The following is a 27519-nucleotide window of genomic DNA, read 5'->3' as shown; positions in this document are numbered from 1 at the left end:
AAATAGCATAACCCCTTTGTTTCAAGTGCTGTAGTTTAGTGAAAGAGATAGAAATGATGGCAACAACCTTGGTGTTTTACTAGAATTCTTGTGGAACATAGATGAGGTGTAATAGTCGTAGTTAAGAATTTACTCTGTGCCAGGCGCTGTGCTAAGTCTTCTCTGCCAGCTTTGTATACATCATTTATATGCTTTATACACATTATTTGTGCGTTTTAGTTTTAAATTTTCTCCAGCTTTACAAGATGTGATTGACATAGAACATGCTGTAAGTTTGAGGTCTGCAACGTCTTGGTACACTTATATCTTGCAAAATGATTACCACCAGGGCATTAGCTAACACCTGCATCACGTCACATAATTACCATTTCTTTTTTGTGGTGAGAACATTTAAGATCTACTCTCAGCAACTTTAAAGTATATAACACAGTATTATTAACTGTAATAATCATAGTTACATTAGATCCCCAGAACTTACCTTATAACTAGAAGTTTATACTCTGACCAACAGCTCCTTTTTCCCCACCCCTAGTCCCTGGTAACCACATTCTAATCTCTATTTCCATTTGAGTTTGCCTTTTGTAGATTCCACCTATAAGTGATATCATACAGTATTTGTCCTTTTCTGTGTGACTTATTTCACTTAGCATGATGCCCTCAAGTCCCATCCACATTTTTGCGAATGGCAGGATGTCATTCTTTCTTGTGGTTGAACAATATTCCATTATACATGTATATATGCACCACATCTTCTTTACCCATTCATGTTTTGTTTTTTTGTTTGTTTTTTTTAATAGCACTGATATAATTGAAGGGATTGAAATATGAAATAGTATGACCTGATGTTCTTTTTTTTTTTTTTTTTTTAATTTATTTTTATTTTTGGCTGTGTTGGGTCTTCGTTTCTGTGAGAGGGCTTTCTCTAGTTGTGGCAAGCGGGGGCCACTCTTCATCGCAGTGCACGGGCCTCTCACTGTCGTGGCCTCTCTTGTTGCGGAGCACAGGCTCCAGACGCGCAGGCTCAGTAGTTGTGGCTCACGGGCCTAGTTGCTCCGCGGCATGTGGGATCCTCCCAGACCAGGGCTCAAACCTGTGTCCCCTGCACTGGCAGGCAGATTCTCAGCCACTGCGCCACCAGGGAAGCCCCCCATTCATGTTTTGACAGACACTCAGATTGTTTCCATATGATAGCTGTTGTGAAGAAGCCTGCAGTGAACATGGGAGTGTAGATATCTCTTCGAGATCCTGCTTTCACTTCTTTTGGATACATACCCAGAAGTGGAATTGCTGGATCATATGGTAGTTCTATTTTTAATTTTTTGAGGAACCTCCTTACTGTTTTCCAGAGTGGCTGCACCAATTTACATTCCCATCAACAGTGCACAAGGGTTCCCTTTCTTCCACATCCTTGCCAACACTTACTGTCTCTTGGCTTCTTGATGATAGCCATCCTAATGGGTGTGAGGTGATGATAGCTCATTGTGGTTTTGATTTGCATTTCCCCAATGATTAGTGATGTTGAGGACCTTTTCATGTGTCTGTTGGCCATTTGTATGTCTTCTTTGTGAACATGTCTATGTAGTTCCTCTGCCCATTTTTTTAATTGGAGTGTTTGGTCTTTTGCTATTCAGTTGTATGAGTTCTTTATATATTTTGGATACTAACCCCTTATCAGATATATGATTTGCAAATATTTTCTCCCATTCCATAGTTGCCTTTTTATTTTGTGATGATTTCCTCAGCTGTGCAGAAGCTTTTTAATTTGATGTAGTCCCAGTTGTTTGTTTTTGCTTTTATTGTCAAATCCAAAAAATCATTGCCAGGACTGATGTCAAAGAACTTACCCCCTATGTTTTCTTCTAGGAGTTTTATGGTTTCAGGTCTTACATTCAAGTCTTTGATCCATTTTGAGTTGGCTTTCGTGTATGTGTAAGGTAGGGGTCCAGTTTCCTTCATTTGCATGTGAATATTGAGTTTTCCAAATACCATTGATTGAAGAGACTGTTCTTCCCCCGTTGTATACTCTTTATACTTTATACTTCTCTTTATACTTTGTTATAAGTTAAATAATGATATATGCATGATTTTATTTCTGGGCTTTCTGTTCTGTTTCATTGATCTATATGTCTGTTTCTATGCCAATACCATACTGTTTTGATACTATAGCTTTGTAATATATTTTGAAACTGGGCTGATGCCTCCAGATTTGTTCTTCCTCAAGATTGCTTTGGGTTATTTGGGGTCTTTTGTGGTTCCATACAAATTTTAGGATTGTTTTTTCTCTGTGAAAAATGCCATTGGAATTTTGATAGGAATTGCACTGAATCCGTAGATCACTTTGGGTAGTATGGATATTTAATAATATTAATTCTTCCAGGCCATGAGCAGAATATCTTTCCATTTATTTGTGTCTTCTTCAGTTTTTTTCACCAGTGTCTTAGTTTTCCATGTATAGATATATCATTTCTTGGTTAAAAATATTCCTAAGAATTCTATTCTTTTTGATGTTACTGAAAATGGGATTGTTTTGTTAATTTCTCTTTCTGATAGTTCATTGTTAGTGTATAGAAGAAACACTGATTTTGGTATTGATTTTGTATCCTGCAACTGAAATTGTTTTATTTACAAATTTTAGAACAAGATTTTATATGTGAGAAAAAAAAATTCAGAATAACTATCAACCTAAGATCACACCACAAGTAGCAGAGCCAAGATTTAGCCCAGGAGTGTGTGATTCCAAAGCTTTTAGCCATGCACTGTGCACCTTTACTCCACCAGAGAGGCTAGGGAGTGCTTCTGAAGGAGATATTTAGCGTTATATACCAGCCATCATTGCCTTACTTGGGATTTTTCAGGTTGTTTGGACTGCGTCCCATGCTTTTCTGTCTGACTTCTATTCTACTTCATCTCCTGCTAGTACTTCTCCAACCTCACCCTGCATTCTCGGCACACTTTTTTTCTCTCTCAGTACTTAAAGGTATCATTGCATTGTCATCTGCCTTGCATTGTTTATGACAAGACGTCTGTGTTGATTCTTGATACCCCTGTATGTGTGCCTTTTTAAAGATTTTTCTCTTTCACACTGGTTTTCAGCAACTTGAGTATAATGTGCCTTGATTTTCTTTGTTTATCCTGCTTGGGGTTTATTGAGCTACGTGGATCTTTTAGTTTTTATCGGATTTGGCGATTTTTCGGCAATTATTTAAAAAGATATTTTTCCGCCCCCACCTCTCTCCTCTCGTTTCTTCAATACAGTGTGTTCAACTGGTTGATGCTGTCGCTCAGGTCCCCAGGGTCCTATTTATTCTCCGCCCCACACCCCCATACTTTATATGGATGGCTTCCATTTCCGTCTTCAAATTTGCTGATTCTTCTTTAGTGTCTGATCTGCTGTAAAGCCTGGCCAGTGAAATCTTCACTATAAATATTGTATTTTTCATCTCTAGCAATTCCATTTGGTTCTTTTCATACCTTCCATCTCTCTCCTTGTTGTGTTCATATTTTACTTTAAATCCTTCAGTGTATTTATAGTACCTGTTTTAAAGTCCTTACCTGCCAATTCCATCATCTCTGGGTCTGTTTTTATTTTCCTGTTAGTTGTGAGTTGTAAGTGGTGGCATTTTCAGATGTCTAGTAATTTTTGGAAGGATGCCATATATTTAGAATGGCACAGTGCTGGGTGGATTTTATGATCTTCCACTAAAAGAATGGTGATGTTTGTTTTGGCAGGCAGTTAAATTACTTGTGGATCAGACTTACTGGGCAGGTCTAGGGCTACTTTAGCCTTTAATAAGGCTAAAATATGGCATTCTGGGGGGACTGCTGAATGCCCCAGGTGCTTGGCATGGTTTTTCTACTCAAACTGGGTAAAATTCAAATATCTTATTCTGTCCTTGGTGAATGCTAGGGCTTGTTCAGCTAATGATTTCCTGGTAGTTCTGTGCCTGACCTCACAGTTTTATCCAGTGAATGTGCGTATAAGTACCTTGTCTAAGACTCTGGGATACAACTAAGCGGATGTCTGCAGGTCTCCCTCTGTGTAGAACCCTCCTCCCTGGTCCTCTGCCTGTACAAAGTCCAGCTGCCTTAGCCTTGTCAAACTCCCTTCCTACCCCCTCAATTTAGCAAGGCTGCTGTTCTGCTTCGGATCCTCCCCAGCCCTGTACCACGTGCCGTAAATTACCTCCAAGTAGAAAGACAGAGCGTAGGGATCAGCTTGTTTGTGCCTCCACCTCAGGGATAATGGTCCTAACGGCCTGTTGTTCTTATGTCTGAAAATAGTTGGTTCATATACTTGGCTCATTTTCTCATTGTTTATGGGTAGATGGCAAGTTCTGTACCATTTGGGTGAAAGGGGAAGTAGCTGCTTATCCTTCTGTGAGTGTACCAGTTATTTGTCACACCAACAGGCCCTTATACATATGTCCACCCTGCCTGGGATGCACTCCTGCCATTCCATCTAGTGGATTCCTGTTCATTCCTGAAGGCTCAGAATAAGTGTCATCTTTCTAAGATTTTTTTTCTCTTTCCTTCCAATTAATTGCTCATTTGCTAAGTTATCAAATCACTTGATATATAACTTCACACTCATGTGTATTTATGCATACATATTCCTAAAATTATCTTTCGTCTTTCTCTTCCCAACTAAAACTTATAATTTATCTTTCTTGCCCTAGCACAGGGCCTCTTAACATATTTGATTGGTATTTGTTGAATTTGAATAGTGAGGGAGTAGAGATCCAAACGGGGCCTCTACATGGGATAGAAATGGAAATGCTGGTTTAGGTAGAAAAAGGAGTGTTTGGTGCCTAAGGTTGGAAGCTGTGATCTAGCTAAGGTGCAAGCAGCCAGGGAAAGTCAGTTACACTTAGCTTCCAAACATCATTTATATGGCTCTGAATAATGTTGGCAAAGAGATACTTACAACTTTCTGAGGACCACTAACTAGAAAATTGAAATTCACAGTTCTTAATATTTTATGTAAAAATTGTTTTGGTGTAAAATTTTTTGAAAAGCCCTTGAGTTAATTGTTTTGTAAAGCCCTTGAGTTAATTGTTTTGTAAAAGATATTTGGGTAAAAAGTTAAATGAATTCGTTTCTTTGTAATTTTAAAGTTGCGGAAAATAAGCACTGCTGGAGTAAAGTGTACTGTAATAAAGCTGTGGAAGTCTTGCTGTAGTGAAAGGGAGACATAGCAAACTCTGCGCTGCTCGAGCACACACACAAAGGTGTGAAGCACCTTCCTTCACACACAAACTTCTGTGTGAAGGAAGGTGCTTTGTGCGAAGTAGTTGTTAATATTCTTGTGTTTTCTGTTACCATACTTGACAGATGCTTTTAACATCTCAAGTTGTTCCTTAGTAAAATTTCACTTGGTTCCATTAGTTAATATGACAATTAGTTAAATGGGTCAGGCTTAAATGTAAGTAGGGTGAGATGATATGACGGTCGTACGTTGTACCGAGAGGGTATGTTAAGTCTTGCTGATCACTCAAGGCTGGCTTTTACAGTTTTTTTATTACAATAGCCTGCATTTGAAGTACATCCTTGGAAATTTTTAGAAAACTAGTTTTGCGCTTCACATTTTGTGCTTATGTGAACTGCTTAAATTCTTGCGAAAACCCTTTTGTTAAAGCAAGAATGGGTAAACATCATAGTGGAAAGGACTAATAATAAATTGTTCTTAAATTTTAGGTGAAGAAATCCTTGTGTTTATGTAAATTGACCGCTATTGAATTTTATTGTGGGTGGTAGTGTTGAGCTGAGAGGCCCAGAGGACAGTAAATTGAGACCGGCGAACTTTTGCAACCAAAATGCATTTGTCTGTCTCAACTGAGGAAGAGAGGCAGCTCTGAGTGTAGCCTTTACGTGCAGGGCACTCCGTGAACTGCACATCGCGTCCGGGTGCGTCTCTAGCCGCTGCGACCGAGCGGACTCAGCTCGTCCTCACTAACTGCCTGCTCACGTGTACGGTACCGCAGGCTGTCACTAACTTACTCTTTGGTTTCGTTGTAAACGCTCACCCCTTCCTTTCTTACGAGTTATGCATCACTTTAGCTTTGCCTGAACATGCAATGGCCATTTTACAGTTAATTACATAAAAATTGTTTTGATGCTTTCACGTATGGTTTTCTCATACTGTAATTAAAATATAATTGTCAGTTGTATAGGTTTAACCAAATGAAAATCTGAATCAGCCAGCGAGTTATTTTCTTTCACTCTCACCACCTAGAGCTTTTCAGCTAAACTTAAATAGGTTCTTAGCTGAGTTTGGTGAAAATTTTTGTTTCCTTTTATAGACAGAATTTAGAAAATAGATTGCCCTAACAAAAAAAAGGAAGGAAAGAACTAAGTTATCTTATGAAAAGGAAACGAACGAGTAGCTTTTGTTTGACAGTAGCATGGCTGCTTGGAGTTGCGTATTTCACATTAATTTTTATAACAACTTCATGGAGGCAATCCAGTCTTTTTTTTTTTTTTAAACACATAAAGGAAAATTTGAGATAGGACATGAGCTGTCATTTATGGTAAGAACAAATTGTTAAAATATGGAATTTCTGCTGAAGGGAAAGAAAAATTGTAAATGATTTGTTTCTTTTATTGGCAAAATTCTTCAGAGGAAAAAAAAAAAAAAACAGGTGCTTTGGCCAGAGGGTGGAAGAAAGTTGAAGTCCGTACCGCTCTTTTGGTGAGCCTAGGTCATATCTACTGAAATTTCAAAAGCACATTCCTTTCACACCAGCAGTTTCATCCCAGTATCTACGTTGAAGACCACTTACTGACACAGGAGCTGACAGGAACCTTCACACACCTTCTCATCACAACATTGTTTATAATCATGAATAATTAGGAAAAAAAAAAAACCTAAATGTCCTTCAAAGGGGAATGGCTAAATAAACTATGGTTTTTCTATCCACAAGTTTGCAGGAATTAAAAATTCTGAGGTAGGACTTCCCTGGTGCCGCAGTGGTTAAGAATCCACCTGCCAATGCAGGGAGAACATGGGTTGGATCCCTGGTCTGGGAAGATCCCACATGCCCCAGAGCAACTAAGCCCGCGAGCCACAACTGCTAAGGCCATGTGCTGCAACTACTAAAGCCCGTGCGTTCTAGGGCCCCTCGTGCCACAACTACTGAGCCCACGTGCTGCAACTACTGAAGCCCGTGCGCCTAGAGCCCATGCTCCGTGACAAGAGAAGCCACCACAGCGAAGAATAGCCCCCGCTCGCCTCAACTAGAGAAAGCCCGCCTGCAGCAACAAAGATCCAAGTCAGCCAAAAAATTTAAAAAATAAAAGATAAAAATTATGAGATAGATATAAAACCATCATGGAAAAGACTCTTAAGGCATGTTTAAGTAATTTTAAAAAGTAATAGAACAGTATCAGTTAGAATGTTGCCATTTATGTGTCTTTAAAAATCCAGAAAACTAATATTTTTGTATGCATTTAAATATATTTTAAAAATCTGGAAGGATGGAGTACACCTGAGTGATAACAGAGCTTACTTCTAAATGTAGCTCTGGACTGGGGGAAGGGTCTTCAATGGAGGGCATTTGCTTTATTTGCATTATTTGCATTTTTTACAAAAACAATGTTTTTATGTATTCTGTAACTAAAAATTCTTGAGAATTTTTTTACTTGAAAGTGTGTTAATATATTTTAGTACTAAGGTCTAGTTCTTGAAGTTCTGAAGCTGATGTTTTTATTTAGCTTTGGAAATGCTAATCTGAGCTTAAATTTTTACTTAAAAAATGTTGGATTTCAGCATGTAGATGGACGAACGTTTACACACGTTCAAATTATAGTCTATGTAAATAAAGATACCTACTGTGTCTAAATATTAAGAACAAAAAGGCTATTTTTAATGAGTCCTCTTCCTTTCTATTGAAAATGTGCTTCTCATCTTCTCTAGTGCTGCTGGGGGTGAAATCTTTGACCAGTGTGTTGCAGACAGAGAAGAAGCCTTTAAGGAAAAAGATGTTCAGAGACTCATGAGGCAGATTTTAGAAGGTGTTCGCTTTTTACACGCTCATGATGTAGTTCATCTTGATTTGAAGGTAAGAGCTGAATTACTTTACAGTTTTGAAGTTGCTGGAGAATGACACTCTAGATGCGAAATATCTCACAGTGGTTTCCTCCAATATTTGTCAGGTTTATGTGTTTTATTAGGTAACAAGAATATACGAATTGAGTCATAACTTGTATCCTGTAGCCAGTTTAATCAGGGAGAGAATGCACATGTGCATGCATAGAAAGATAAATAATAATACATTGCCCCGGAAATGGAGTTTCGAGGGTATTGCTGGGGTAGGGGAAGGCTTCCTGGCGGAGACAGGGCTTGAGATAGACCTTTCCAAAAAGTTAGGATTTAGATAGGTAGAGAAGAATAGGAGAAAGTAACTCAAAAGAGTTAGGAATACTTGTGATGTGTTTGGACAAAAATAAATGGAAAAGTTCCTCTGGAATTGAAAGATGACGTAGGAGATACTGAAAGTTGAGAAAAGGCCAGATTCCCGGGGTTCACATGTCACGGAGTGATAGGTGATTTTTGAGCAGAAATATTTGAAAAGCAGTGTTGTGGAAAATTAGGCAGGCAGCAATAAATAAAATGAATTAGGGAATGAAAGCGATCAGAGGCAGGTAGATTTTTAATTTGAAATTGTCAAAGAAGGAAGGGGAGGAAGGAGGAGAGAAAATACAAAGGGTGGTATCAGTTACCATCCTTTCAAGTGACGCGGACGCCAGCTGAAAGCAGGGTAATCGAAAGAGGAACTTTCACTGGCTAAAAAGTCCAGGGTAATTCTGGCTGCAGCTACAGCACTATTCATTCATCCAGATACTGCCAGCGCTTGGTTTTTCTTCAGTTCTCAGCTCTACCTCCTCCAAACGGCAATGAAATGGTGGTGAGTTAGATGCGACCGTTTTTTAGCCTCACAACTGCCCTGAGACTCAGCAGGAAAGAGCTGCTCTCAAGTCACTGGCTCGTTCAGAAGTCCTGAGACCCACTCAGACCAGCTTAGATCAACCCAGAAAGAATTGGTGCACTGGTCCAGGGTGCAGGGCTTTGACGGCCAGGCCAGTGCCATTGGTGTCATATGCTCCCACCTAGAGGGGTCAAGCCCTGCTCCCAGCCCAGCTTTGATGTGGACTGAGAGTGGGGAAGGGATGGGTTCTTAGACCAGTTCCGTTTCTCCAAGACTAGAGAACGGGCACAAACAGTAAGTTTCCACCGCAGGGATTCAGAGCATATTCCTTCAGGCAGCTGAGGAGAAGAGCGTCTAAGACCCCTGCTGGTTTTCCCATGGTTGCTTCCCTGTCGAGTCCCGGTGGGGCTTTGTGGAAGTGAGACAGTCCTCTAGCGCAGGACACACCCCAGGGACTCCGGCGCCTTACCCGCCCCGTCAGCCAGAGAGGGCGTGAGGAAGGAGGGTAACCTGACAGGGCCGAACCCCCGGACCCAAAACCACTTTCGTCTCCTGAACTTCTGCGGCCTCGTCTCACTCACCTGCCCACCCACCCTGACCCCTGCTGTCGTGTGCTTCCAGCAGAAAGGAGATGCTTTAGGCAGTGGCTCTTCAGCTTTGACCCAGGTCAGGGTCACCTGAAAGGCTTGTTAAAACAAATTGCTGGGCCCCAGCAAGTTTCAGATTCAGGGCAGGGCCAGGTGATGCCAGTCCTGCGGATGCAGGTGCCACTCAGACAGCTGCTGCTGGATGGCACACTCTGTGACACGTTATACACACCATACTGTACACATACCGTGCTGTATACATGGCAGTGTTTAGTCTCTTTTGCACGAAGGAAGACTCTCAAGGAGTGTGCAGTGTATAACCTGGAAGTGACTCTGTAAGTAAACTTGATCAAATTCCATTTGAAATTAGGTGGAAAGGTAATAGGTCCTCCTTCAAATGCTAGGTTCTTACAGAAAAATACAGGGGAAAGGAAATTATTTGGAAACCTTCTTGTTCTTTTCTGAAAGATGCCAATATTTCATTTTGTTAACAGTTCTTTTTTTCTCCGGCACACTGATCTCTTAGTAGAGTGTCTAAAGTGGGCGGTTACAGCACAGTAGAGTATGGGAGTGATAGTGCCATTTTTTGAAGGCAGGTGTGGACGTGTGTGCACCCACGAGCAGTCCCAGGAGGCTGATGCCGCAGTGGCCTTAGAGATCACCTAGGTGAGACCCTCAGAGCATGCGCAAGGGAGCTGGGGCTTTGGTTTTTCCCTTTAGTGCGTCGTATGCATTAGAAATTCAGAGATCCTGGGTGCGGGACACAGCCGCCGTGCTTCGCTCGGGAACACTTGCCAGGAAGAGATGGTCTCTGCAGTCCAGACTTCAGTGGACTCAGGCTTTAAGAAGCCTCAGTTAGTACCAGCCGTGAGGAGGACGTCCCCAAAGTCATGTCTGTGCCAAGCCTTCTCTCATGTTTGGTTTTACACACATAACTTTGTAAAATCATACATTTATTTCTATGACGTTTTGCTAGTTTTATGATGTAAAAACGACCTCCAGGAACAGAACCCCAATTTAAATAATATTGCACCTATAGGAAATGAGCTTTCAATTTATGACAGCTCCACCTATGACATTATTCAGAAAAGGAGCTAATTAGGTAGCAAGTCAGACAGGTTGCCAACACTGTGTGTCATGCATCTTTGATGTTACTTGAAAGCAGTCAAGGGTGAATATTAAGTTCTTGAATACCAGGTTCAACTGTGTATTTACACAGGGAAATTATATCCCTTTCTCCCTAACACACTCAGTATAAATCGTACCCTTTCTCCCCAGTGCACTCGGTGTAGAATTCTTTCCAGCTTTAATAGAGGCTTTGATGATGGGCCTTTGATGTTGGAAACAGGACTTTGCGTGTTTCCTGGGCCCAGAAGAGCTAGAGGACAGGTGGCCTGGAAGGCTCCCAGCCTGCCTTCCGCCCGCACGCTCTGCACACACGCCCTCAGACTTGCTTCTCAGCGAGCTCTGGAGGGGAAAGGTTGGGGATGGGGTTGGAAAGGCAGCAGTGCAGACGGGAATGATTTCTATCAAAGGGTCATTTCCAAGTTGACTTCCATGTCCCCCGTGAGTCTGGACAAAGAGAGTCTGCTGTCCTGCATCTTTTAACAACCGTCTGCCCAGTGACGACTTGTCTATAATGCTGACTCTCAGTCTCTTTCAGAGCTTGAAAGACGAAGCTATAGAGCTAAATGTGTTTTCTTACGTTTTAATTCTGTGAAAAGTGATAACCCCAGTATATATGGGAACTTTGAGTCAGTAGACCATTTATTCCCCATTATGGTGAAAATGGGCAATTCTCCTCCCAGAGACAGAAGTTAGTTAGAATAACTATTATAGTTGCCTCTTTGAAAAGTGGTAATTGACAGAACGGGAAATACACTACTTAGTCCGGTCAGACCCCAAACGGTCAGTTTGCCAAAAGACTGATTCGCTGAAGACTGTCAGCCAGATGCAGGCAGGCCTCGGAGATGTGGCGGGTTTGCTTGCAGACACCACAGTACGGTGAATGTCACAATAAAGCGAGTCACACGATCTTTCCCAGTGCCAAGGTCACTGATCACAGATCAGCACAACAAATATAATGAAAATGTCTGAAATACTGCGAGGATTACCAGAATGTGACACAGAGACACAAAGTGAGCAAATGCTGTTGGAAAAACAGTGCCAAGGCTTGCTCGACGCAGGGTTGCCTCAAACCTTCAATTCGTAAAAAATAAAATCGCTGCGAAATGCAGTAAAACAAAGTGCAGTAAAACGAGGCAGGCCTGTGTCTTCAGCTGAACGTGGGAAGTTCTTTGAGGAGTAGCAGATGCAGATGTTGGGGTGTTTATGCATCTATGAAAATTGAAGACACTGAAGTGTGTGTGATTAAGGGAGAGCCCATTCCTTTGCACGTAAATCATGGCAGGACTGACAAGTCTCAGTAACAGCAACTCTGCCAGAGTCAGGACAAGCTCAAGTCGCAATACCATCTCAGTAATTTGGTGAGCTAGTCATGGGCGTAATGGCCTGCTTTTACATCAGTCAAGGGGAGGACTGACCAAAAAGGGCACAAAAAAATCCAGTCTTAAAATCCAAGGCTGTTTGTGTTTAGATGGTCTCGTACTGGTCAGATCTTCCAACAGTTCTGTACTAGGTATTCAGTCATTAAACCCGTCCACCCTGTGATATGTATAATGGGAAGTAGAGGAGCAGACTAGGAATTAGAAGCTGGAACTTTCCCATCTGAGATTAAATTGATCACTGATAGTTTAAGCATCAATGTTTTACTTGAAAGAGGGGTAACATGTAACATTTCTAAACAGTTTCCCAAATTTATTTAGACAGGATTATTAACCTATTTCTATACTCTGACCTGGGTTTTAGTGCATAAAAAGTCTATTTACTTGAACTTTCGTGGGCTGATAAAATGTTCCTTAAAATGCTGTCCATGGTACCTTAAGCCTTATTGAGCAGATTAGCCTCAAGTCTACAATGATCTCATTCAATGGTGATTGCTCAGTAAATGGTAAATAGATTATGTACAGAAGTGAAGATACCCAGATAAATAAAAGGATTCCCCCACGAAGCTGAGAAATAAGATTTTAGGAGGACTCCTCTACTCCCAGTTGTCTATTTGGGAACAGTTTGTATGTTTCCCGTTTATTCCACTCTCATTACCTCTCTGTGGACCTTGTTATTTTCTCTCTTACCACTTGGGATGCATGCATCTTAAATAGAATTAAGTATTGTGAGCTGCAGCCTCTGTCATGAACTGGATTCCATAGAAAGGAGGTCTAACTAAGCTGTAAATTTAAAGGTACTTATCTTTGTTTTTAGCACATATTTTCAGAAACTGATGGATATTTTCAGAAACTGATGGAGATTATAGTCTTATATTTTATTTAGAGGAGTAAGGTCTACTTTAAAAACGTACCTGTGGTCAAACCAGGGCACAGTTGGATGAGAGGACATAATAAACGTTAACTGTGAAGTTCCAAAAAGCTGCGATTTTATGAGACGTGTGTTTTTTCTAGCAATCTCTCTTTCAAGGTTTAATGTCTCTCACTTCAGCAGATTATGGATGCTGTGACCAAGCCTTGATTTCAGATACTAAGGTAACATTTTAATAATTTGGTCACACTACTACCGAATTTACTACATTACCACCAAACCAACTAGCTTTTGCATAATAACTAAAGAAAGCATTTCCCATGGAATGTAAAGAGTAAACAAAATGTAAGGGAAAGATGTTTAATCTACTTTAAGGGAACAAATGGTATTTAAAAACATTCCCAGAATGAGCATGTCTTGTTAATCACAAATGAACCTTAAGAAGATCTGGTGATTAGCAGTATTTCTCTTGGCGTTTTTGATGTACTGGGAAAGGTGCAGTGATGAATGTCTATTCAGAGCCAGACTCCTCTCATCTAATTTGCCTGAACGATGATGTTTGATTGTACTGTAGTATATCGTTAATGTAATACAACTAAAATTGCCTTGAGAAGTCTGGGGTCTCATAATCATGATGTTACATAGGATTTTTTCCTGAAGAAATAGCTAGAAGCTAAGTAAAAAAGAAAATGTTGGCTTTATAAGGAAGTTTATGTTACCAGAACCTCTATAGTTACTTTGTCATTGAAAAGAGAAATTGATTCTAACATTGATCAGTTGAGCTTCTCAGTCTTGGATGGGGGGTGCTTTATCTGGTTTGGGTATTTATAACCGTTGAGCACGCGTCTGCAGTGGAAACTTCTACAGTGACAGCAATTTGTTGTTTTGGTTTTTCATTCAGTTTTAAGTTTTTACTGTAGCCAAAACTGTCTGTGATTTAAAAGAAAAAGACAAAACAGGTTTTTATACAAAATTAGAGATGATACTGAGCCACAGTGTGGTTGTTTTCACTATAGGCAGAAAAGTCTTAGTTATTCTGATGAATTTGTTTTCAAAACAAACTATCATTCCATAATTGCATAGTGGTAGTAAATTAGGACAGTGGGTAAGAGACACTAAGAATTCCCTGACCGTTTCTTGGGGTGTCATTGCATCCTTTTTTTCTCTTAAGGAGTTTAACGCTGCACCGTCAACCCAGTGCCACTGGCCACGTGGTGCTCAGAGCGCTTGGAACGCGGCTCGTCTGAACTAGGCTGTGCTCAGAGTGTGAAATCCACACCAGAGCTCAAAGACTTAGTATGAAAAAAAGTAAACTATCTCAATAATTTTCCCTACTAATTACATGTTGAGGATATAAACTTTTAGATACATTGAGTTAAATAAATACATTTAATTTCACCCGTTCCATTTTACTTTTTGTAATATGGCTACTAGGACATTTTAAATTACCTTTCTGTAGGACAGCACTGGCTTCAAGGGTATCAGAAGATATTTGAGCCAAAACCACCTGTACTAGATCTCTTAGCCTTTCCATTTGTTTTTCAGCCTAGTGTAAGCTAGTTTTTTCTCCCACCACTTTACTAAAATTTACTTTCTCTGAGCTCTTTCGTGGCCCTCATTCTTCCCCTGGTCCCGTCTGACGGTGCTGTTCTCCCTGACTTTCCTGCTCTAGTGTCACACCTGGGTTCTCGCTCTCAGACCAGCGTTTCTCCTCTCTTTCCTGACTCTTGGTGTTTACCCCGAAACGTAGTCACCAGCCACCCTTCCTCTCGGCCCACTTCTCTTCTCGCCGCACACTCTTCCTCTCGTTGACTTCCGTGCTTTTAGTCTTTCCTGTGTGCCATGGGCCCCCAAAGCCATGTCCTCGGCCTTGCTCTCTCTCCAGGCTGAATTTCCAACTGTCCTGGCTGGTCCTGAGAAAACTGAAGTGATGATCCTCTCTGCGGACCCAGTGTATCCGTCAGCGAAGGACGAGACGTCCCTCTTCCTGCTCCTACACGTCATCAGTCATGATGGCCTGTGGATTTTGCCTCTGTTACGAGTAAAATTTCTTTCCTTTCATTCCATGCTTCATTTCATTCCATCATATCTTCCTCACTCTGTCTCTCTCCCTCTAGAGACTTTAAAAACAGGCTACAGGCATATTTTCCAGAAGGCTGTTCGCAGCCGCGTGGTTGTATTTGACAGCCCCTTGCGCGTCGTGCTGTGTGCTGGCCCCCCTGTGTACTGTGGCCTGCGGTCTTGTCTTTCCCTGGAATGTCCTCCGTCCCTCCCCTTGCCCTGCCTTCTGCCCGGCACTCCCGAATGGCCCACAAAGCCCTGCGAGTCCTGTCCCCCACCCCCGTTTCCTTCCAGCCTCACAGCTGCGCCTCACCTCTGCGCTCGTCTTCAGCTCGCAGTTCTTCCCTCTGCCACCCCCAACCCCGAGAGGCTCTGCCATGACTGGCTCCTTCCTAACATTGGTCTGCCCTCAAATACGCCGCCTCCGGGAAGCCTTCCCTGACTGCCCTGGAAATAGCATCCGCACACACACATACCCGACGGGCACTCTCTCACTCCTTCCCCCACTCTGAGTTCTCTGTAGAGCTTAAAACAACCTGAGGTTGTATTATTTATTTGTACTTATTTGACCCTATTGGAATATAAGTCTCCAAAGGAATGGAGGACTTGTTTTCTGCCATTTCCTCAGGTCACAGCTCACTAGGCAGTCAGTAAAACTTTCCGGAATAAGTGGTGAAATCCTTTTTCCCCGTCAGGGCTGCTCCCCTACCTCCTCTGGAACCCTTCAAGGCAGAATCATTCCGTCCTGTTCATCTCTTGCCTGAGTGCTTTGTCAACTGCAGCACCTGAGCTAGTTGAGCCCGACAGGCCCATCTGTCTTCTGTTCTGAGTACGAACTCAGGACAGTAGGGACTTGGCATTACTCATAGTTATGGTACCACCTGTCCTGACACAAAATAGAGACCCTTTAAGGGTTTCTTTGTAGTTAGTCACCTTTCGTCTTTTCATTTACTGGGCGAGTATCAGTGCGGGCCTGCCGGGTGCCGGGCCCTGAGCCCGGTGACGTCACCGTGGCCAGGACTGTGGCTCCTGTTCCCACAGAGCTGTAGCCTCTTCCCCTCTGTTTCTGAATCCAGACTGAGATAAACCTACAAGCATTTTCATAATAGAAAAGAGTAGGCCGGATGGCTGGCTCGACAGTAAGACCCGTTTCAAAGAGAGGGCCCCCCTGTATCTCAGCATCCTCTGTCGGAGGGCAGCCCTTCACGTTGCTGCTTCCCTGCCGTGCTAGGTCTTCTCGCCAAGTTGACCGTAGGCAGAGCAGAACAGAGAAGAGCGTCCCAGGTGGCAGGGGTACGACGACAGAGATACTGTTGAGAGGGAGAGCGTGACAGGTGTGAGTGGCTGGCAGTGTCCGGCGGGGAGACCGACTTGCCCTGAGCCCGGGGAGCGGGTGTGTGACAAGTCTGGACAGCCGGGCACGAGCTCGCCCTGCCCGGGGCTTGTGGACCCCAGTGAGCAGCTGGGAGGTTATCGTAGGAGCAGAGGAAAGCTACTGAAGGGTTTAGGCAGGGCGGCCACCGAGCAGATTTACAGAGGACGAAAGACCCTCCTGGCTGCAGTTCGGGCAGCGTTTTGCTGCAACGGAGGAGAAAGTGGTGGTAGCTCAAGGTAGTGTTCTGTGGGGAGAGGGGCAGACAAGGTCTAGAAATGCCTACATCTAGGACTTAACGTCACTAGGACGTGGTGACGCGTTAGCTCAATGGCGAAGGCGGGGGGAGAGAGGAGAGACGGAGATGCTCCTCGGCGTTGCGTCCTGCTGGCCGCAAGGGGCACCCACCGAGATGCCCGCGGGGGCGTCAGGAGAGTCTGCTTTGGGAGGAAAACAGGAGTCCCACTTGGGCACGTTGAATGGGAGGCGCCTCTGAGACATCAAAGGGGAGAGGTTAGGTAAAGAGTTGGTTGAAGGGAGCTGAGCCAGAGAGAAAGGCTGTGAGTCCGGAGGGGCAGGTGGAGGTGCGGGTGGGAGTGGAGCGAGGAGGGGAGTAGCCTCTGGATCAGGCCCCGGGCGCCCAGCAGTTAGCGGGCGGTGGCAGGAGACGGAGGGCGCCCAGCAGTTAGCGGGCGGTGGCAGGAGACGGACCAGCGGCAGCAGCCCGGGGTTAGCAGGAGGGCCGGGACCGTGTTCTGTTCTGGAAGCCAAGAGAAAAGGAGAGGGTAAGTTTGCCGGGCAGCCGGAGAGGCCCTTCCCGAGCAGAGGCCTGAGGTGTGCACCGTGTGTCTTGTTGAGGGACTGCAGCCCGACTGACTTGGAGCACAGGCTCCCCGCAGAACGGTGACAGGAGCGGCATCTAGAGAGGGAGGCAGGGGCCGGAGCGTGGAACACGCTGGGCGCTCTGGTGAGGTACATATACGTTATTGGTGCCCGTGCTCCTCAGTTCACCTTTGCAAGTACTTTTTTTTTTTTTTCTTAAAGGAATTCCTTTATTTTTTTTTTATTATTTATTTATTTATTTATGGCTGTGTTGGGTCTTCGTTTCTGTGCGAGGGCTTTCTCTAGTTGCGGCAAGCGGGGGCCACTCTTCATCGCGGTGCGCGGGCCTCTCACTATCGCGGCCTCTCTTGCTGCGGAGCACAGGCTCCAGACGCGCAGGCTCAGTAGTTGTGGCTCACGGGCCTAGTTGCTCCGCGGCATGTGGGATCTTCCCAGACCAGGGCTCGAACCCGTGTCCCCTGCACTGGCAGGCAGACTCCCAACCACTGCGCCACCAGGGAAGCCCGCAAGTGCTCTTAACGGCCAAGGACAGTGAGTGCCGACCCATTCTGAAGTGCACATAAGCCTCTTTCAAACCTCATATTTTATTTTAAAAAGGCGGATGAATTTTACATTCTAGTCCGTAATGTATCAGCTTGACTTTTTATGCAAAGATGTCCTAGTTATTTCCAGCTGAGCAGAAATGACTCCAGGAGTGCGAAGCTCACTGGTCCTTTGGACGGCGCTTACCACCGCTGTGTGCATCCAACCCGCCCCGGCCCCACCGGAGTGTGTCTCTTGGCGAAGAACAGCCAGACGACCGCAGGGAGAGGGTCACGATCAGACTTACAGTATGGGAAGGTTGTCGTACGTGGAGGATGGGTTGAAGGTGGGGAAACTAGAGACAGGAGGGTCACGAAATCCCAGATTTCGTGCAGTGGGAATATTGAGATCTAGGAAATAGAATTCACATGACTGGTGACTTCACTGGATGTGAAAGTGATGGAAAATGAAGGGTACAGAGAACTTTAGGATGATTCCCCAGTGTCTGACTTGAGCACTGAGGCTGGGAATACAGAAGAGAGCAGTGGGTTTGGTGCCCGAGGTGTGTACTGCATCGAAGGCCTTGCCAGGCGAAAAGATCCGATTTTAATTGGCGCTGTGAGTCCGGAGAGGGCTTAGGGTAGAAGTGATCAGCATGTAAGTGGCGGCTAAAGCTTTGATAGTAGATGAAATTGCTGAGAAGTAGAATGCGGAGTGTCGGGAGAAGAGGGCCAGCCAGCAAGAGATCTTGGGCAACACCACTGTTTAAAAGCAGAGCAAAGAAAACAATCGTGAAAAAAATGGAGAGGGAGCTATAGAGGGAGGAAGAGATCCAAGAGGGAATATAAGGACGACCAGTAGTTCCAAATTGTCCCGCTGTCAGTGCCTGCAGGACCCCTGCTGGACTTAGTGGGCCTTCGATTATTAAAGATATTGTGACCTTAGAGCAGATTGAGTACAGGGGGCAAATCCCGATTCAGCTGGATTGAGATGACCTCGCTTTCAAGAAGTTGAGCTTTGAGGGAGTGAGTATGTTGGCTAGAAAGAGATGCAGGGTCATGGGGGGAGGATTCTTTTTATTAAGTGGTTTGGTTTGGTTTTTAAGATGGGAATAGATGCATAGTTGCGTGTCGGGGAAGAGCCGGTATAAGGGAAGAGATGGTGTGAGGCCCGCTGCCTGACGCATAGGAAGCGTGCGGCAGAAACAGCTGTCTAACGAACGACTGTCTGCTGCTAAATCTCCCGCTCGCAGCTCCACAGGCGAAATCTGTATGTTTTAGGGGCTCCCCACTCATTATGCTCCTCATGTGCAATCACGCTTTATTAACTCGGGGGGTGTCATTTTGTAGCCCCAGAATATTCTGCTGACAAGTGACTCTCCACTGGGCGACATTAAGATAGTTGATTTTGGTCTTTCAAGAGTCATGAAGAACAGCGAAGAGCTCCGGGAGATCATGGGCACTCCTGAATATGTGGGTAAGTGTTCGCGAGAGTGGGGTGTACTCTGTGTTTGGGGTCGGGCGTCACCTTCACTGGGGAGCTCCCATGTGGCGTGATGAGTGGTGGGACCTGCCGTCCACTGTGTTGAAACTCTACCACCAGAGACCCCTTCCTTTGTATTAAGTTAAAAAAATGGAAAACTTTAAAGAGTAAGGTACCAAATTGGTGGTCCCTTTCCTGGAGGGCTAAGAGAAGTTGAAGGGATTGCTTCTAAAAGGAATAGGAGAGGATGTCAGGTTGTCTGAGGGTGGAAGGATATTTAACAAGTAAGGACCTTTTAAGAACTTCAAGTTGGTAGAATAAATGCTGTGAAAGTCATTGCAAGCCCTGTGATTGCATAGATATGGGAAACAGGGCATTTTGCTGGGTTGACGCAGGGCTGAGAGCTTCTGGCAGAAAGAAAAAGGAGAGAGCAGCTGAAGTGATGAACCATGGCTTCTCGGTTTGGTAGAAAAAGTGGTAAACTATGACTTTTTGGATAGACTGGAAGGAAAATGGAGCATAAAATTAGTGGTTGGATGAGGTTAAAGAAAAAGAGAGATTTCTGTAGAAGAGCAAAGCAGTAAAATAATTTAAAGGTGTGACCAGGGATTACAGTTTTATCATTTAAAATGTCAGAGTAGAAAGGGCTCTTTGTGATTACAAGGCCTTGGATGTAGCTCTGGAAGGTCAGCTTCTTTAGACCAGGAGGTCGAGAAGCATGGGTGCCAGGCCGTAGGGTCCTGCACATCAGTGTGGAAGTTGCCCGGGGTGATGGCAGCCCTGGGAGGAGGAGGATGGCTTTTGTGTCCGTAGGTGACAGCATCATTGTGGCCAGGAGTAGAGAAGGCTGTGGCCCGGGCCTGGGGGGAAGAAGAAGATTTGCCTGAGGGCAGAGGCGTGAAGTGGGCGGACAGGCAGTCTCCTTCTAGAAGGCCTGGCGGTGTGGCAAGAAGAAAGTGAAATGAGAAGAGTAGTCCTTGAAGGAGCCCAGGATGGTGGGAATTTATGTAGGAAGGAAAAAAGGATTCCAGGGGGACACAGAAAGTCCCGGGGGACAGGTCGCGTTGAGGAAAACAAAGCTGTATGGCAATGACAGTACAAAAAATAATTTGAAGTTTTAAAATACTTTCTAAAGTCCTACAGTTTGAAACAGCAGATCCTTTATTAATTAGGTAATAAAAGATATCGCAGGCAGAAAAACACCCTTCAAATATTGTGTGTTTTTTGTGGACTAGAACACAACTTCCAGTACGCCGACTGGTACGTCTCATGGCCGCTGAGTTAGTGTTAGGAATGTGGCTTAACAAGCTGCTGCTTCACGGGAAGCACCAGTGACGAACGGGAGGCCTTGTAAACTGGAAGAAGCACGGGAGACTGCGGGCTGAAGGGCTGTGGGCCGAGATGCCGATAGGAATTATTGCCCTGAATGAGTTTCTGGGGGGTTGTTTGTTTTGTTTTGTTTCCTTCCGATGCTTTCTGCTCTTTGGTAAATTCTATATTTTCTACCAAGAGCTTTTTTCCCTCCAAAAAATAAAGCTGTGTTCTTTATGATAAAAGCAGTACAAGCCCAGCCCCAAAAAACTACAAATAACTCAGAAGGATATAATACAGAAAAACAGGCGGCGCTCCTGTCTCTTCGCCTGGCCTGCCTTTTAAAGGGGGCCCCCCGTGCCCCCAGCCCCGCCCCAGCCTTTCATACGCAGAAAGGGCTGCCTGGGTGTGTGCCCCTCCGCACTGGCCAGCTGTGGGACCTCGGTCCCCAGACCTCTCTATACCTCACGGTCCTCTGTCCACGAAACGAGGCTGTGAAAGTCCTACCTCACTGGATCTGCTCCGTCACACTCTCACGTCAGCGCTCAGCACGTAATAAACACTCAGAAAAGTAAGCTAATGTTATTTCCTTCCCCGCTCCTCCCACCATCTACTGCTCTCTCGGCTCTGTTGTACTTTTTCCCCTCCAGTGATTTGGATACTCTGCATTTGATTTTAAATTTCCTGGTAGTATCTTTTAAAACTTTCTTTTTCTGTTTTCTTTTTTGGGCCGTGCTGCATCGCTTGTGGGATCTTAGATCCCCGACCAGGGATGGAACCCGTGCCCCCTGCGGTGCAAACCTGGAGTCCTAACCACTGGACCGCCGGGGCACTCCCTCTTTTACAACTTTTAAATAACGTTCGTAGCCTCTGCTTCTCAGCTCAACAGCTTCAGATAGAAGTGGGGGAAACCAGTATCCCCTACACCTCCTCCCCTCATGTTCTGGGGCAGGCTTATCTCCCACTCCTAAGGCATGTGCAACTTTGAGTGTTTTGGTTTTCCCTAGAACATTTTCATTCCCTCTTTTATTGTAATTACCACCATTTTTTAGGCTTTGATCTGTTTTTAAATGGATTCAGTACTTATTGCCTGTCTTTTCATAGCCTAGTCTTCCTATTTCTATACTTTTGAAAAAAATCGTCTTTTGGTTGACTGGATCGTACCAGTGAGTAGTCTTCAGGGAGGATTTTCCTGAATTCCCCCTATGTCCTTGCACACTTGGGACTGTCTTTCTGTTACTTCTCTGGCTGGCAGCAGTCTAGTTAGATATTATCAAAGCAAACTTTTTCTCAACGCTGTAGGCCGTCTTGGTCGTCTGTGTGCGTGATGCATGTCATCCAAGGGTGCCCAGGTTGTTTCTAACCTTGTTGACTGACTTGGTGTTAACGGGTGGGCATTTTAAAAGCTCACTGCAGCCACAGCCTAGAGAGTAGATCAGAGGGCGGGACCAAGTGGGGGTCAGGGGGCACGTGCTGTAGACTGGGGCGGGGGAGGGCACGATTTAAAAGCGGGAACTTGATGCTTGATTAGATAGAGGGTGTGGGAAGAGGAAAGTGTAAAAGTTGCCGGTTTATGTAGCAGTAGTTATGTATTCAAATATTTAAAAAAAAAAATACTAGGACCCAGCATTGGAGGATAGAGGTGCAAAAAGCAAGTTAATTATAAACATCTAGACTTTACAGTAATGCATATTAATTTCACTTATCACGTGAACTTATTTCATCTTAGCCCAAACCTTGACAGTGTCTTAGTTTGATCTTTAAATTTTTCTCTCTAAGAGCAAATTTGGCAATTTTTTTTTTTCACAAAACTGAATGTTTTCTTCTGTTTCTGATACTAGCTCCTGAAATTCTTAGTTATGACCCCATCAGCATGGCAACGGATATGTGGTGAGAATTATTTATGATGAATTGATCAAATTAGTTTCAAGAAATGAATATGATACTAATTTTTCTTACATTTTCATTCTGATTTAGGAGCATTGGAGTGTTGGCATATGTCATGCTGACGGGAGTATCGCCTTTTTTAGGCGATAATAAACAAGAAACGTTCCTCAACATCTCACAGATGAATTTGAGTTATTCTGAGGAAGAATTTGATGATGTGTCTGAGTCAGCTGTTGACTTCATCAAGACACTTTTAGTTAAGAAACCTGAGTAAGTATTCGTTAATATTGATCTCTATCAATTTTTGAGCAATCTGAACAAAAGCAGATTAACAACTGAAACCCCAAAATGAAGACATTGGAAGTGTAGACATAAAACTAGATGAAACCTTTGGCTTCTTACATCTGTTGAAAGAAAAAGTGGCAAAAATGAAAATGTTTTTTAGAAAATGTGAACCGCACCTCAGTATAACAGATATTTGCCATCTGTTCTTGGTCTTTCAAAGGGGCTTTTCAGAGATAACTTAAAATACTATTTTTCTATATTGTGAGGAACGGCATTTGCATGCAAATGCTAAAACTTTGTTTTATTCAGGAACCACAATAAGATCTTTGTGGTTCATACGTCCCAAAATATAATACCTTATGCTCTAAGTTATAGTTGAGGCTTTAAACTACTTCGTCCTAATTGTAAAATGTGTATCTTTATCCAGAGATCGCGCCACTGCTGAGGAATGTCTGAAACATCCATGGCTAATGGAGAGCAGTGTTCAGGAACCTTCCCTCAAGGTGAAAGGGGCATTAGAAGAGGCACAGGCCCTCCAGGAAGGCGATTCTGTGCCTGAAAGTAATTCAGATACTCAGAAGCCGGAAACCGAGGAATCCGTCGTCACAGAGGAGTTGATTGTAGTTACTTCATATACTTTAGGACAATGCAGACAGTCTGAAAAAGAGAAAATGGAGCAAAAGGCCATTTCCAAACGATTTAAATTTGAGGAACCTTTGCTGCAAGACATTCCGGGAGATTTTATCTACTGAGCAGTATTTCCCTTTAGAACTTTAAGATTTCTACATTGGAAACATTATTTATGGACTTCTGGCCAAATGGTACATGTGCTGAAAGTGGATGACCAGGTGTCACTGGTAGAAACTAAAATAACTTTGTCAAACTTGTGGAGTTAGAGAAATCAAGCCAGATTTATAAAGTTGCCAACCAGGAGGTTTAACGGGTAAAGTTATCCTTTTCAAAGTTCTTTTTAAGAAGGGAGATGCTTGAACCTTTTATTTCTGCATCCTGTTTCTCCAGAATGAGAATTTGTATGCAAAGATATCTGTAGTCACTTTCCTTAAAAATCCAAGTAAAAGTGCCAAAATTAACATCTTTGTAAATTTGTTTTGCATTATTCATATGTATATCTATATCTGCATATATGTATGTTGATATCTTTACTAAAATTGATACTTTTTCACTTTGGATTTTTGGAGGGGACTAAGATTTTAATTTAAATAGGTATTTTGCAAATTTTTGAGACCTAGAATAACATCCACTAGTTTAATAATGTCTTATTTTTATATTTTATTACTGCTTTATGTTGACTTGTTTTGGCTTCTGTTGTTTTTTTCCTAATGCTTTGCAACCCTATCAGTGAGAAACCCTGGCTAATTTTTTTTTTTTTTCTTCAACATCACTAGTAAGAGTGGTGGTGATTTTTCACCTCTGAAATTGTTCTGGTTTTCAAGGTCAAGGTTAAGTCACCCTGTAATGTTAAACCAGTGTCGGCTCCGCGTGTCCCTCATCACACCTTCCTTGTCTACCCTCTTTCACAGGCTGCACCCCTGCCGCCTCCTCACACGCTTGTCGCCTGACTTTGGTCTCTTGCGAGAGGCAGTGTGATCTGATCAACACAGTGGTGCTTCGGTCAGTGAAAAGACGCTATTATGTTGTTTTTGTTAATAAAATCCCCAGGAATCGGGGAAGAAATACAAAGCACATTCATGCTGGCCATCGAGCCTCTGCTTCTGCTGAATTTCATATTAGCCCCCACGCAATACTAGGAAAAGCAGTAAAATGCCAGAATATTTATAAACCTTTACTTTGTTGATAAACGATTTGACATTGGAGACTTTGTCATTAGGGAGGTACCCTAAGACTTGTAAGATTTATAAGAATATACTCAGTAGCGTTTAATTTACTTAGGATTGAACACTTCAGCTGTATCTGGGCCCACGGTGAACAAATGCCTATTTAAAAAAGTGGAAATGTAAAAGCGTATGCTGTATAATTTAAAGCAACTAAATATTCTTCTTACACAGAACAGTCTGAGAGTCCTTATTTATCTTGTATTAGGTGCTTGTATCGGGTCAATACAACTTGTCTGTGACCTGTGTGCTGTGTGCACACAACGTGTGCTCTGTACCGTGAGCTACTTGGACCCATCCCTTCGCAGTCCGCTAGGGTGTCACGTGGCGCTTTCTTCCCAGCCTGGTTGCTCAGATGTCAGCCTCAGGACCGTGGGAGCCCCTAACCATCTGTTCTCAAGTGTGTGTAGGGTACTGGGCTGGACTTCCCCATGCGTGGTCTGCACGAGCTCCCAGCCCTGCCTTGCAAGTGTCGCAGGCCCTGCATTGTTCCGACACCATCAGGTGAAATTGATTAGGCAGTTCGAACCCTCGGTTTGCACTGTTTTCTCACTAAATTGGCATATTGATTTATACAGTTTCTTGGAAACGAGCATTTCTAAACAAGCTCTATAAAGAGAAAGAGGAAATTCTGCTACAATGGCAGTTGTCAATGAAAACCCATGGCCACAATGCTAAAGCCTCAGGTAAGTCTTGAAAAGAGGTAAAATACAATTTTAGGCAAATTTTTATAAATACCTCTGACAAAAATAGGAGGGAGGTGAGAAAAAAAATACCCACTATTTGAATGACACATTTTTATACTTGATGGATTTATTCAGTTTTAAAATCATAATCATGTGGACAACAGTTAGACTTTTTCCAAGCCATTTTTTATACTGTATTCATAATACATTTAATATAATTGCTGTATTTGTAAAAGAAAAGAAAAAAGACGTGTTTTCTTTTAGCTGGCCACTTTGCCAATTGCAGTGTGCAGCTGTCCTTAGCTGCTCTTGGTGCCTTGAATTTAGAATTGTACACTACTTTTTTGGAAGCACTTGCACTGGTAAAAGGATATATTGACATTTTTTGGTGCCTGTCATATAAATAGAGCATGAAGAGTCTTCACAGTGTTGGACCAAATCTTTCTGTTAATTACTAACCAACTAGCTCTGTTAATTTTTCTTTTCACTTGTTTACAATGGACTAAACTATTCATATCCATGCAATTTAGAACTCCAGTTTTAATTATAATAAAATTCAACATTATAATATTTTAGCTTGATGAGAAGTTGTTTATGAAATATGCAAAACGTAAGTGGTTTTAGTCAACTGGGAAATTGTGTTTTAATGTTTCATTTTGTTGTTTTCACATGAAAAGTAGGAGAACATGGCTTTCTCTCGTAGTTACAGAGGCAGGTCAGATGCTAATTGCAGTGTATCTTAAACTTTTCCAACAGACCTCAGTTTGGAAGAAAGTGTAGGAGAGAAGAGGTCGCTTAGAGACTGTTGGACACGAGGTGAATGCTGTGTGGCCCCGTCCACGGAGGCCTGAGCGACGTCGCTCCCTGACACCGACGTGGATCATCTCAAGGTACCAAGAAACAAATCCTAAATACATTTTAAGCTCACACTTGGAGAAATCTGAATTAGACTGATAAAATTAAAAATAAGATAGTATTGTTCAAGATCATTTAGCACTTAGGGCCTTCAATTTGTTACAGAATTAAAAGAGCTGGATTAAAAACCTTAACCTCAAGCGCCTTAATTGCCAACTATTGTTTTATTGTCGTAGGGGATATAATTTACAAGTAACGAAATGTATAGCTTCTAAATCCGTACCAGCCTCTCTCGAGCCTGACAAATGCACATATTCATATAGAGGGAATTACATGGCATGTCCACCCTGCTGTGGCTTTCACTCAGCACGATTTTGAGACTCATACATATTGGTGCTTGTATCAGCAGTGTGTTCCTTGTTGTTGCCATGTGGTGCTGTTTGAACACACCAGTTTATGTAAAACCATATGTCTGTTCATGGACCCCAGGGCTGTTGCAGGTTTTGTCTCTTATGAGTAAAGCTGCTATAGATATTCTTTTTTCTGTTGTTTTTGTTTGGTTTTTTTTTTTTTTTTGGCTGCATTGGGTGTTCATTGCTGCATGCAGGCTTTTCTCTAGTTGCGGTGAGTGGGGACTACCCTTTGTTGCAGTGCGTGGGCTTCTCGTTGCAGTGGCTTCTCTTGTTGCGGAGCACGGGCTCAGTAGTTGTGGCATGCAGGCCCTAGAGCACGCGGGCTTCAGTAGTTGTGGTGCGCAGGCTCAGTAGTTGTGGCTCATTGGCTCCAGAGCGCAGGCTCAGTAGTTGTGGTTCATTGGCTCCAGAGCGCAGGCTCAGTAGTTGTGGCACACGGGCTTAGCTGCTCCGCGGCATGTGGGATCTTCCTGGACCAGGGCTTGAACCCGTGTCCCCTGCATTGGCAGGCGGATTCTTAACCACTGTGCCACCAGGGAAGTTCAGATATTCTTGTCCAGGGATTTTTTGTGGACACGTTTTCATTTCTCTTAGATTAAATAGGAGTAGAATTTCTAGGCCACGGGATAGATGGATATGTAACTTTTTAAGAAAATGCCCTACCGTTTCTAAAGTGATTGTACTGTTTAGCATTCCTGCCAGCAATATATGAGAGTTCTCATTGCTTCACATTTAGTGTTGGCCATCTTTTTTATTTTAGCCACTCTCATGGGTATGTGGTGGTATCACAAGGTGGTTTAATTTGCTATTCCCTGATGACTAATGAGGAACAAACACTATTTCATGTGTTTGTTGAACCATTTTTGTGTCCTTTTTTTCCCTTTTTATTAATTGGATAGTGAGTTGTGATAATCTTTTATATATTCTGGATACAAGTCCTTTATAGGATTTACATGTTACAAATATTTTTTAATGACTGTGGGTTGTCTGTTTTCTCAAGTGTCTTTTGATGAGAAGGTAGCTGTAATTTCGATGAAGTCCAATTCATCAATTTTTGTTTTAT

At 43.1% G+C, this 27519-nt stretch overlaps 1 protein-coding gene across 2 annotated transcripts in view; it reads left to right on the top strand.

The window, feature by feature from the left end:
* STK17A (serine/threonine kinase 17a) overlaps positions 1 to 24678 on the top strand; it is a 38778-nt gene extending 14100 nt beyond the window's left edge. The window contains exons 3-8 of one of the 2 annotated variants that reach the window (XM_082399866.1): positions 7913 to 8057; positions 14772 to 14927; positions 19034 to 19160; positions 22319 to 22367; positions 22455 to 22634; positions 23077 to 24678. In XM_082399866.1, coding sequence (XP_082255992.1) covers positions 7913 to 8057; positions 14772 to 14927; positions 19034 to 19160; positions 22319 to 22367; positions 22455 to 22634; positions 23077 to 23401 — 982 coding nt within the window. In that variant the 3' untranslated portion in view covers positions 23402 to 24678. The remainder of the gene's footprint in view (positions 1 to 7912; positions 8058 to 14771; positions 14928 to 19033; positions 19161 to 22318; positions 22368 to 22454; positions 22635 to 23076) is intronic. The other variant, XM_082399867.1, reaches the window with a different exon arrangement.
* Positions 24679 to 27519: the final 2841 nt, after the last annotated feature.

This window comes from Balaenoptera borealis, assembly GCF_965194805.1.
Source record: "Balaenoptera borealis genome assembly, chromosome: 7".
NCBI lineage: Eukaryota > Metazoa > Chordata > Mammalia > Artiodactyla > Balaenopteridae > Balaenoptera > Balaenoptera borealis.
Note: the sequence above shows the minus strand (reverse complement) of the source record. Positions and strands in the feature narration are given on the sequence as shown.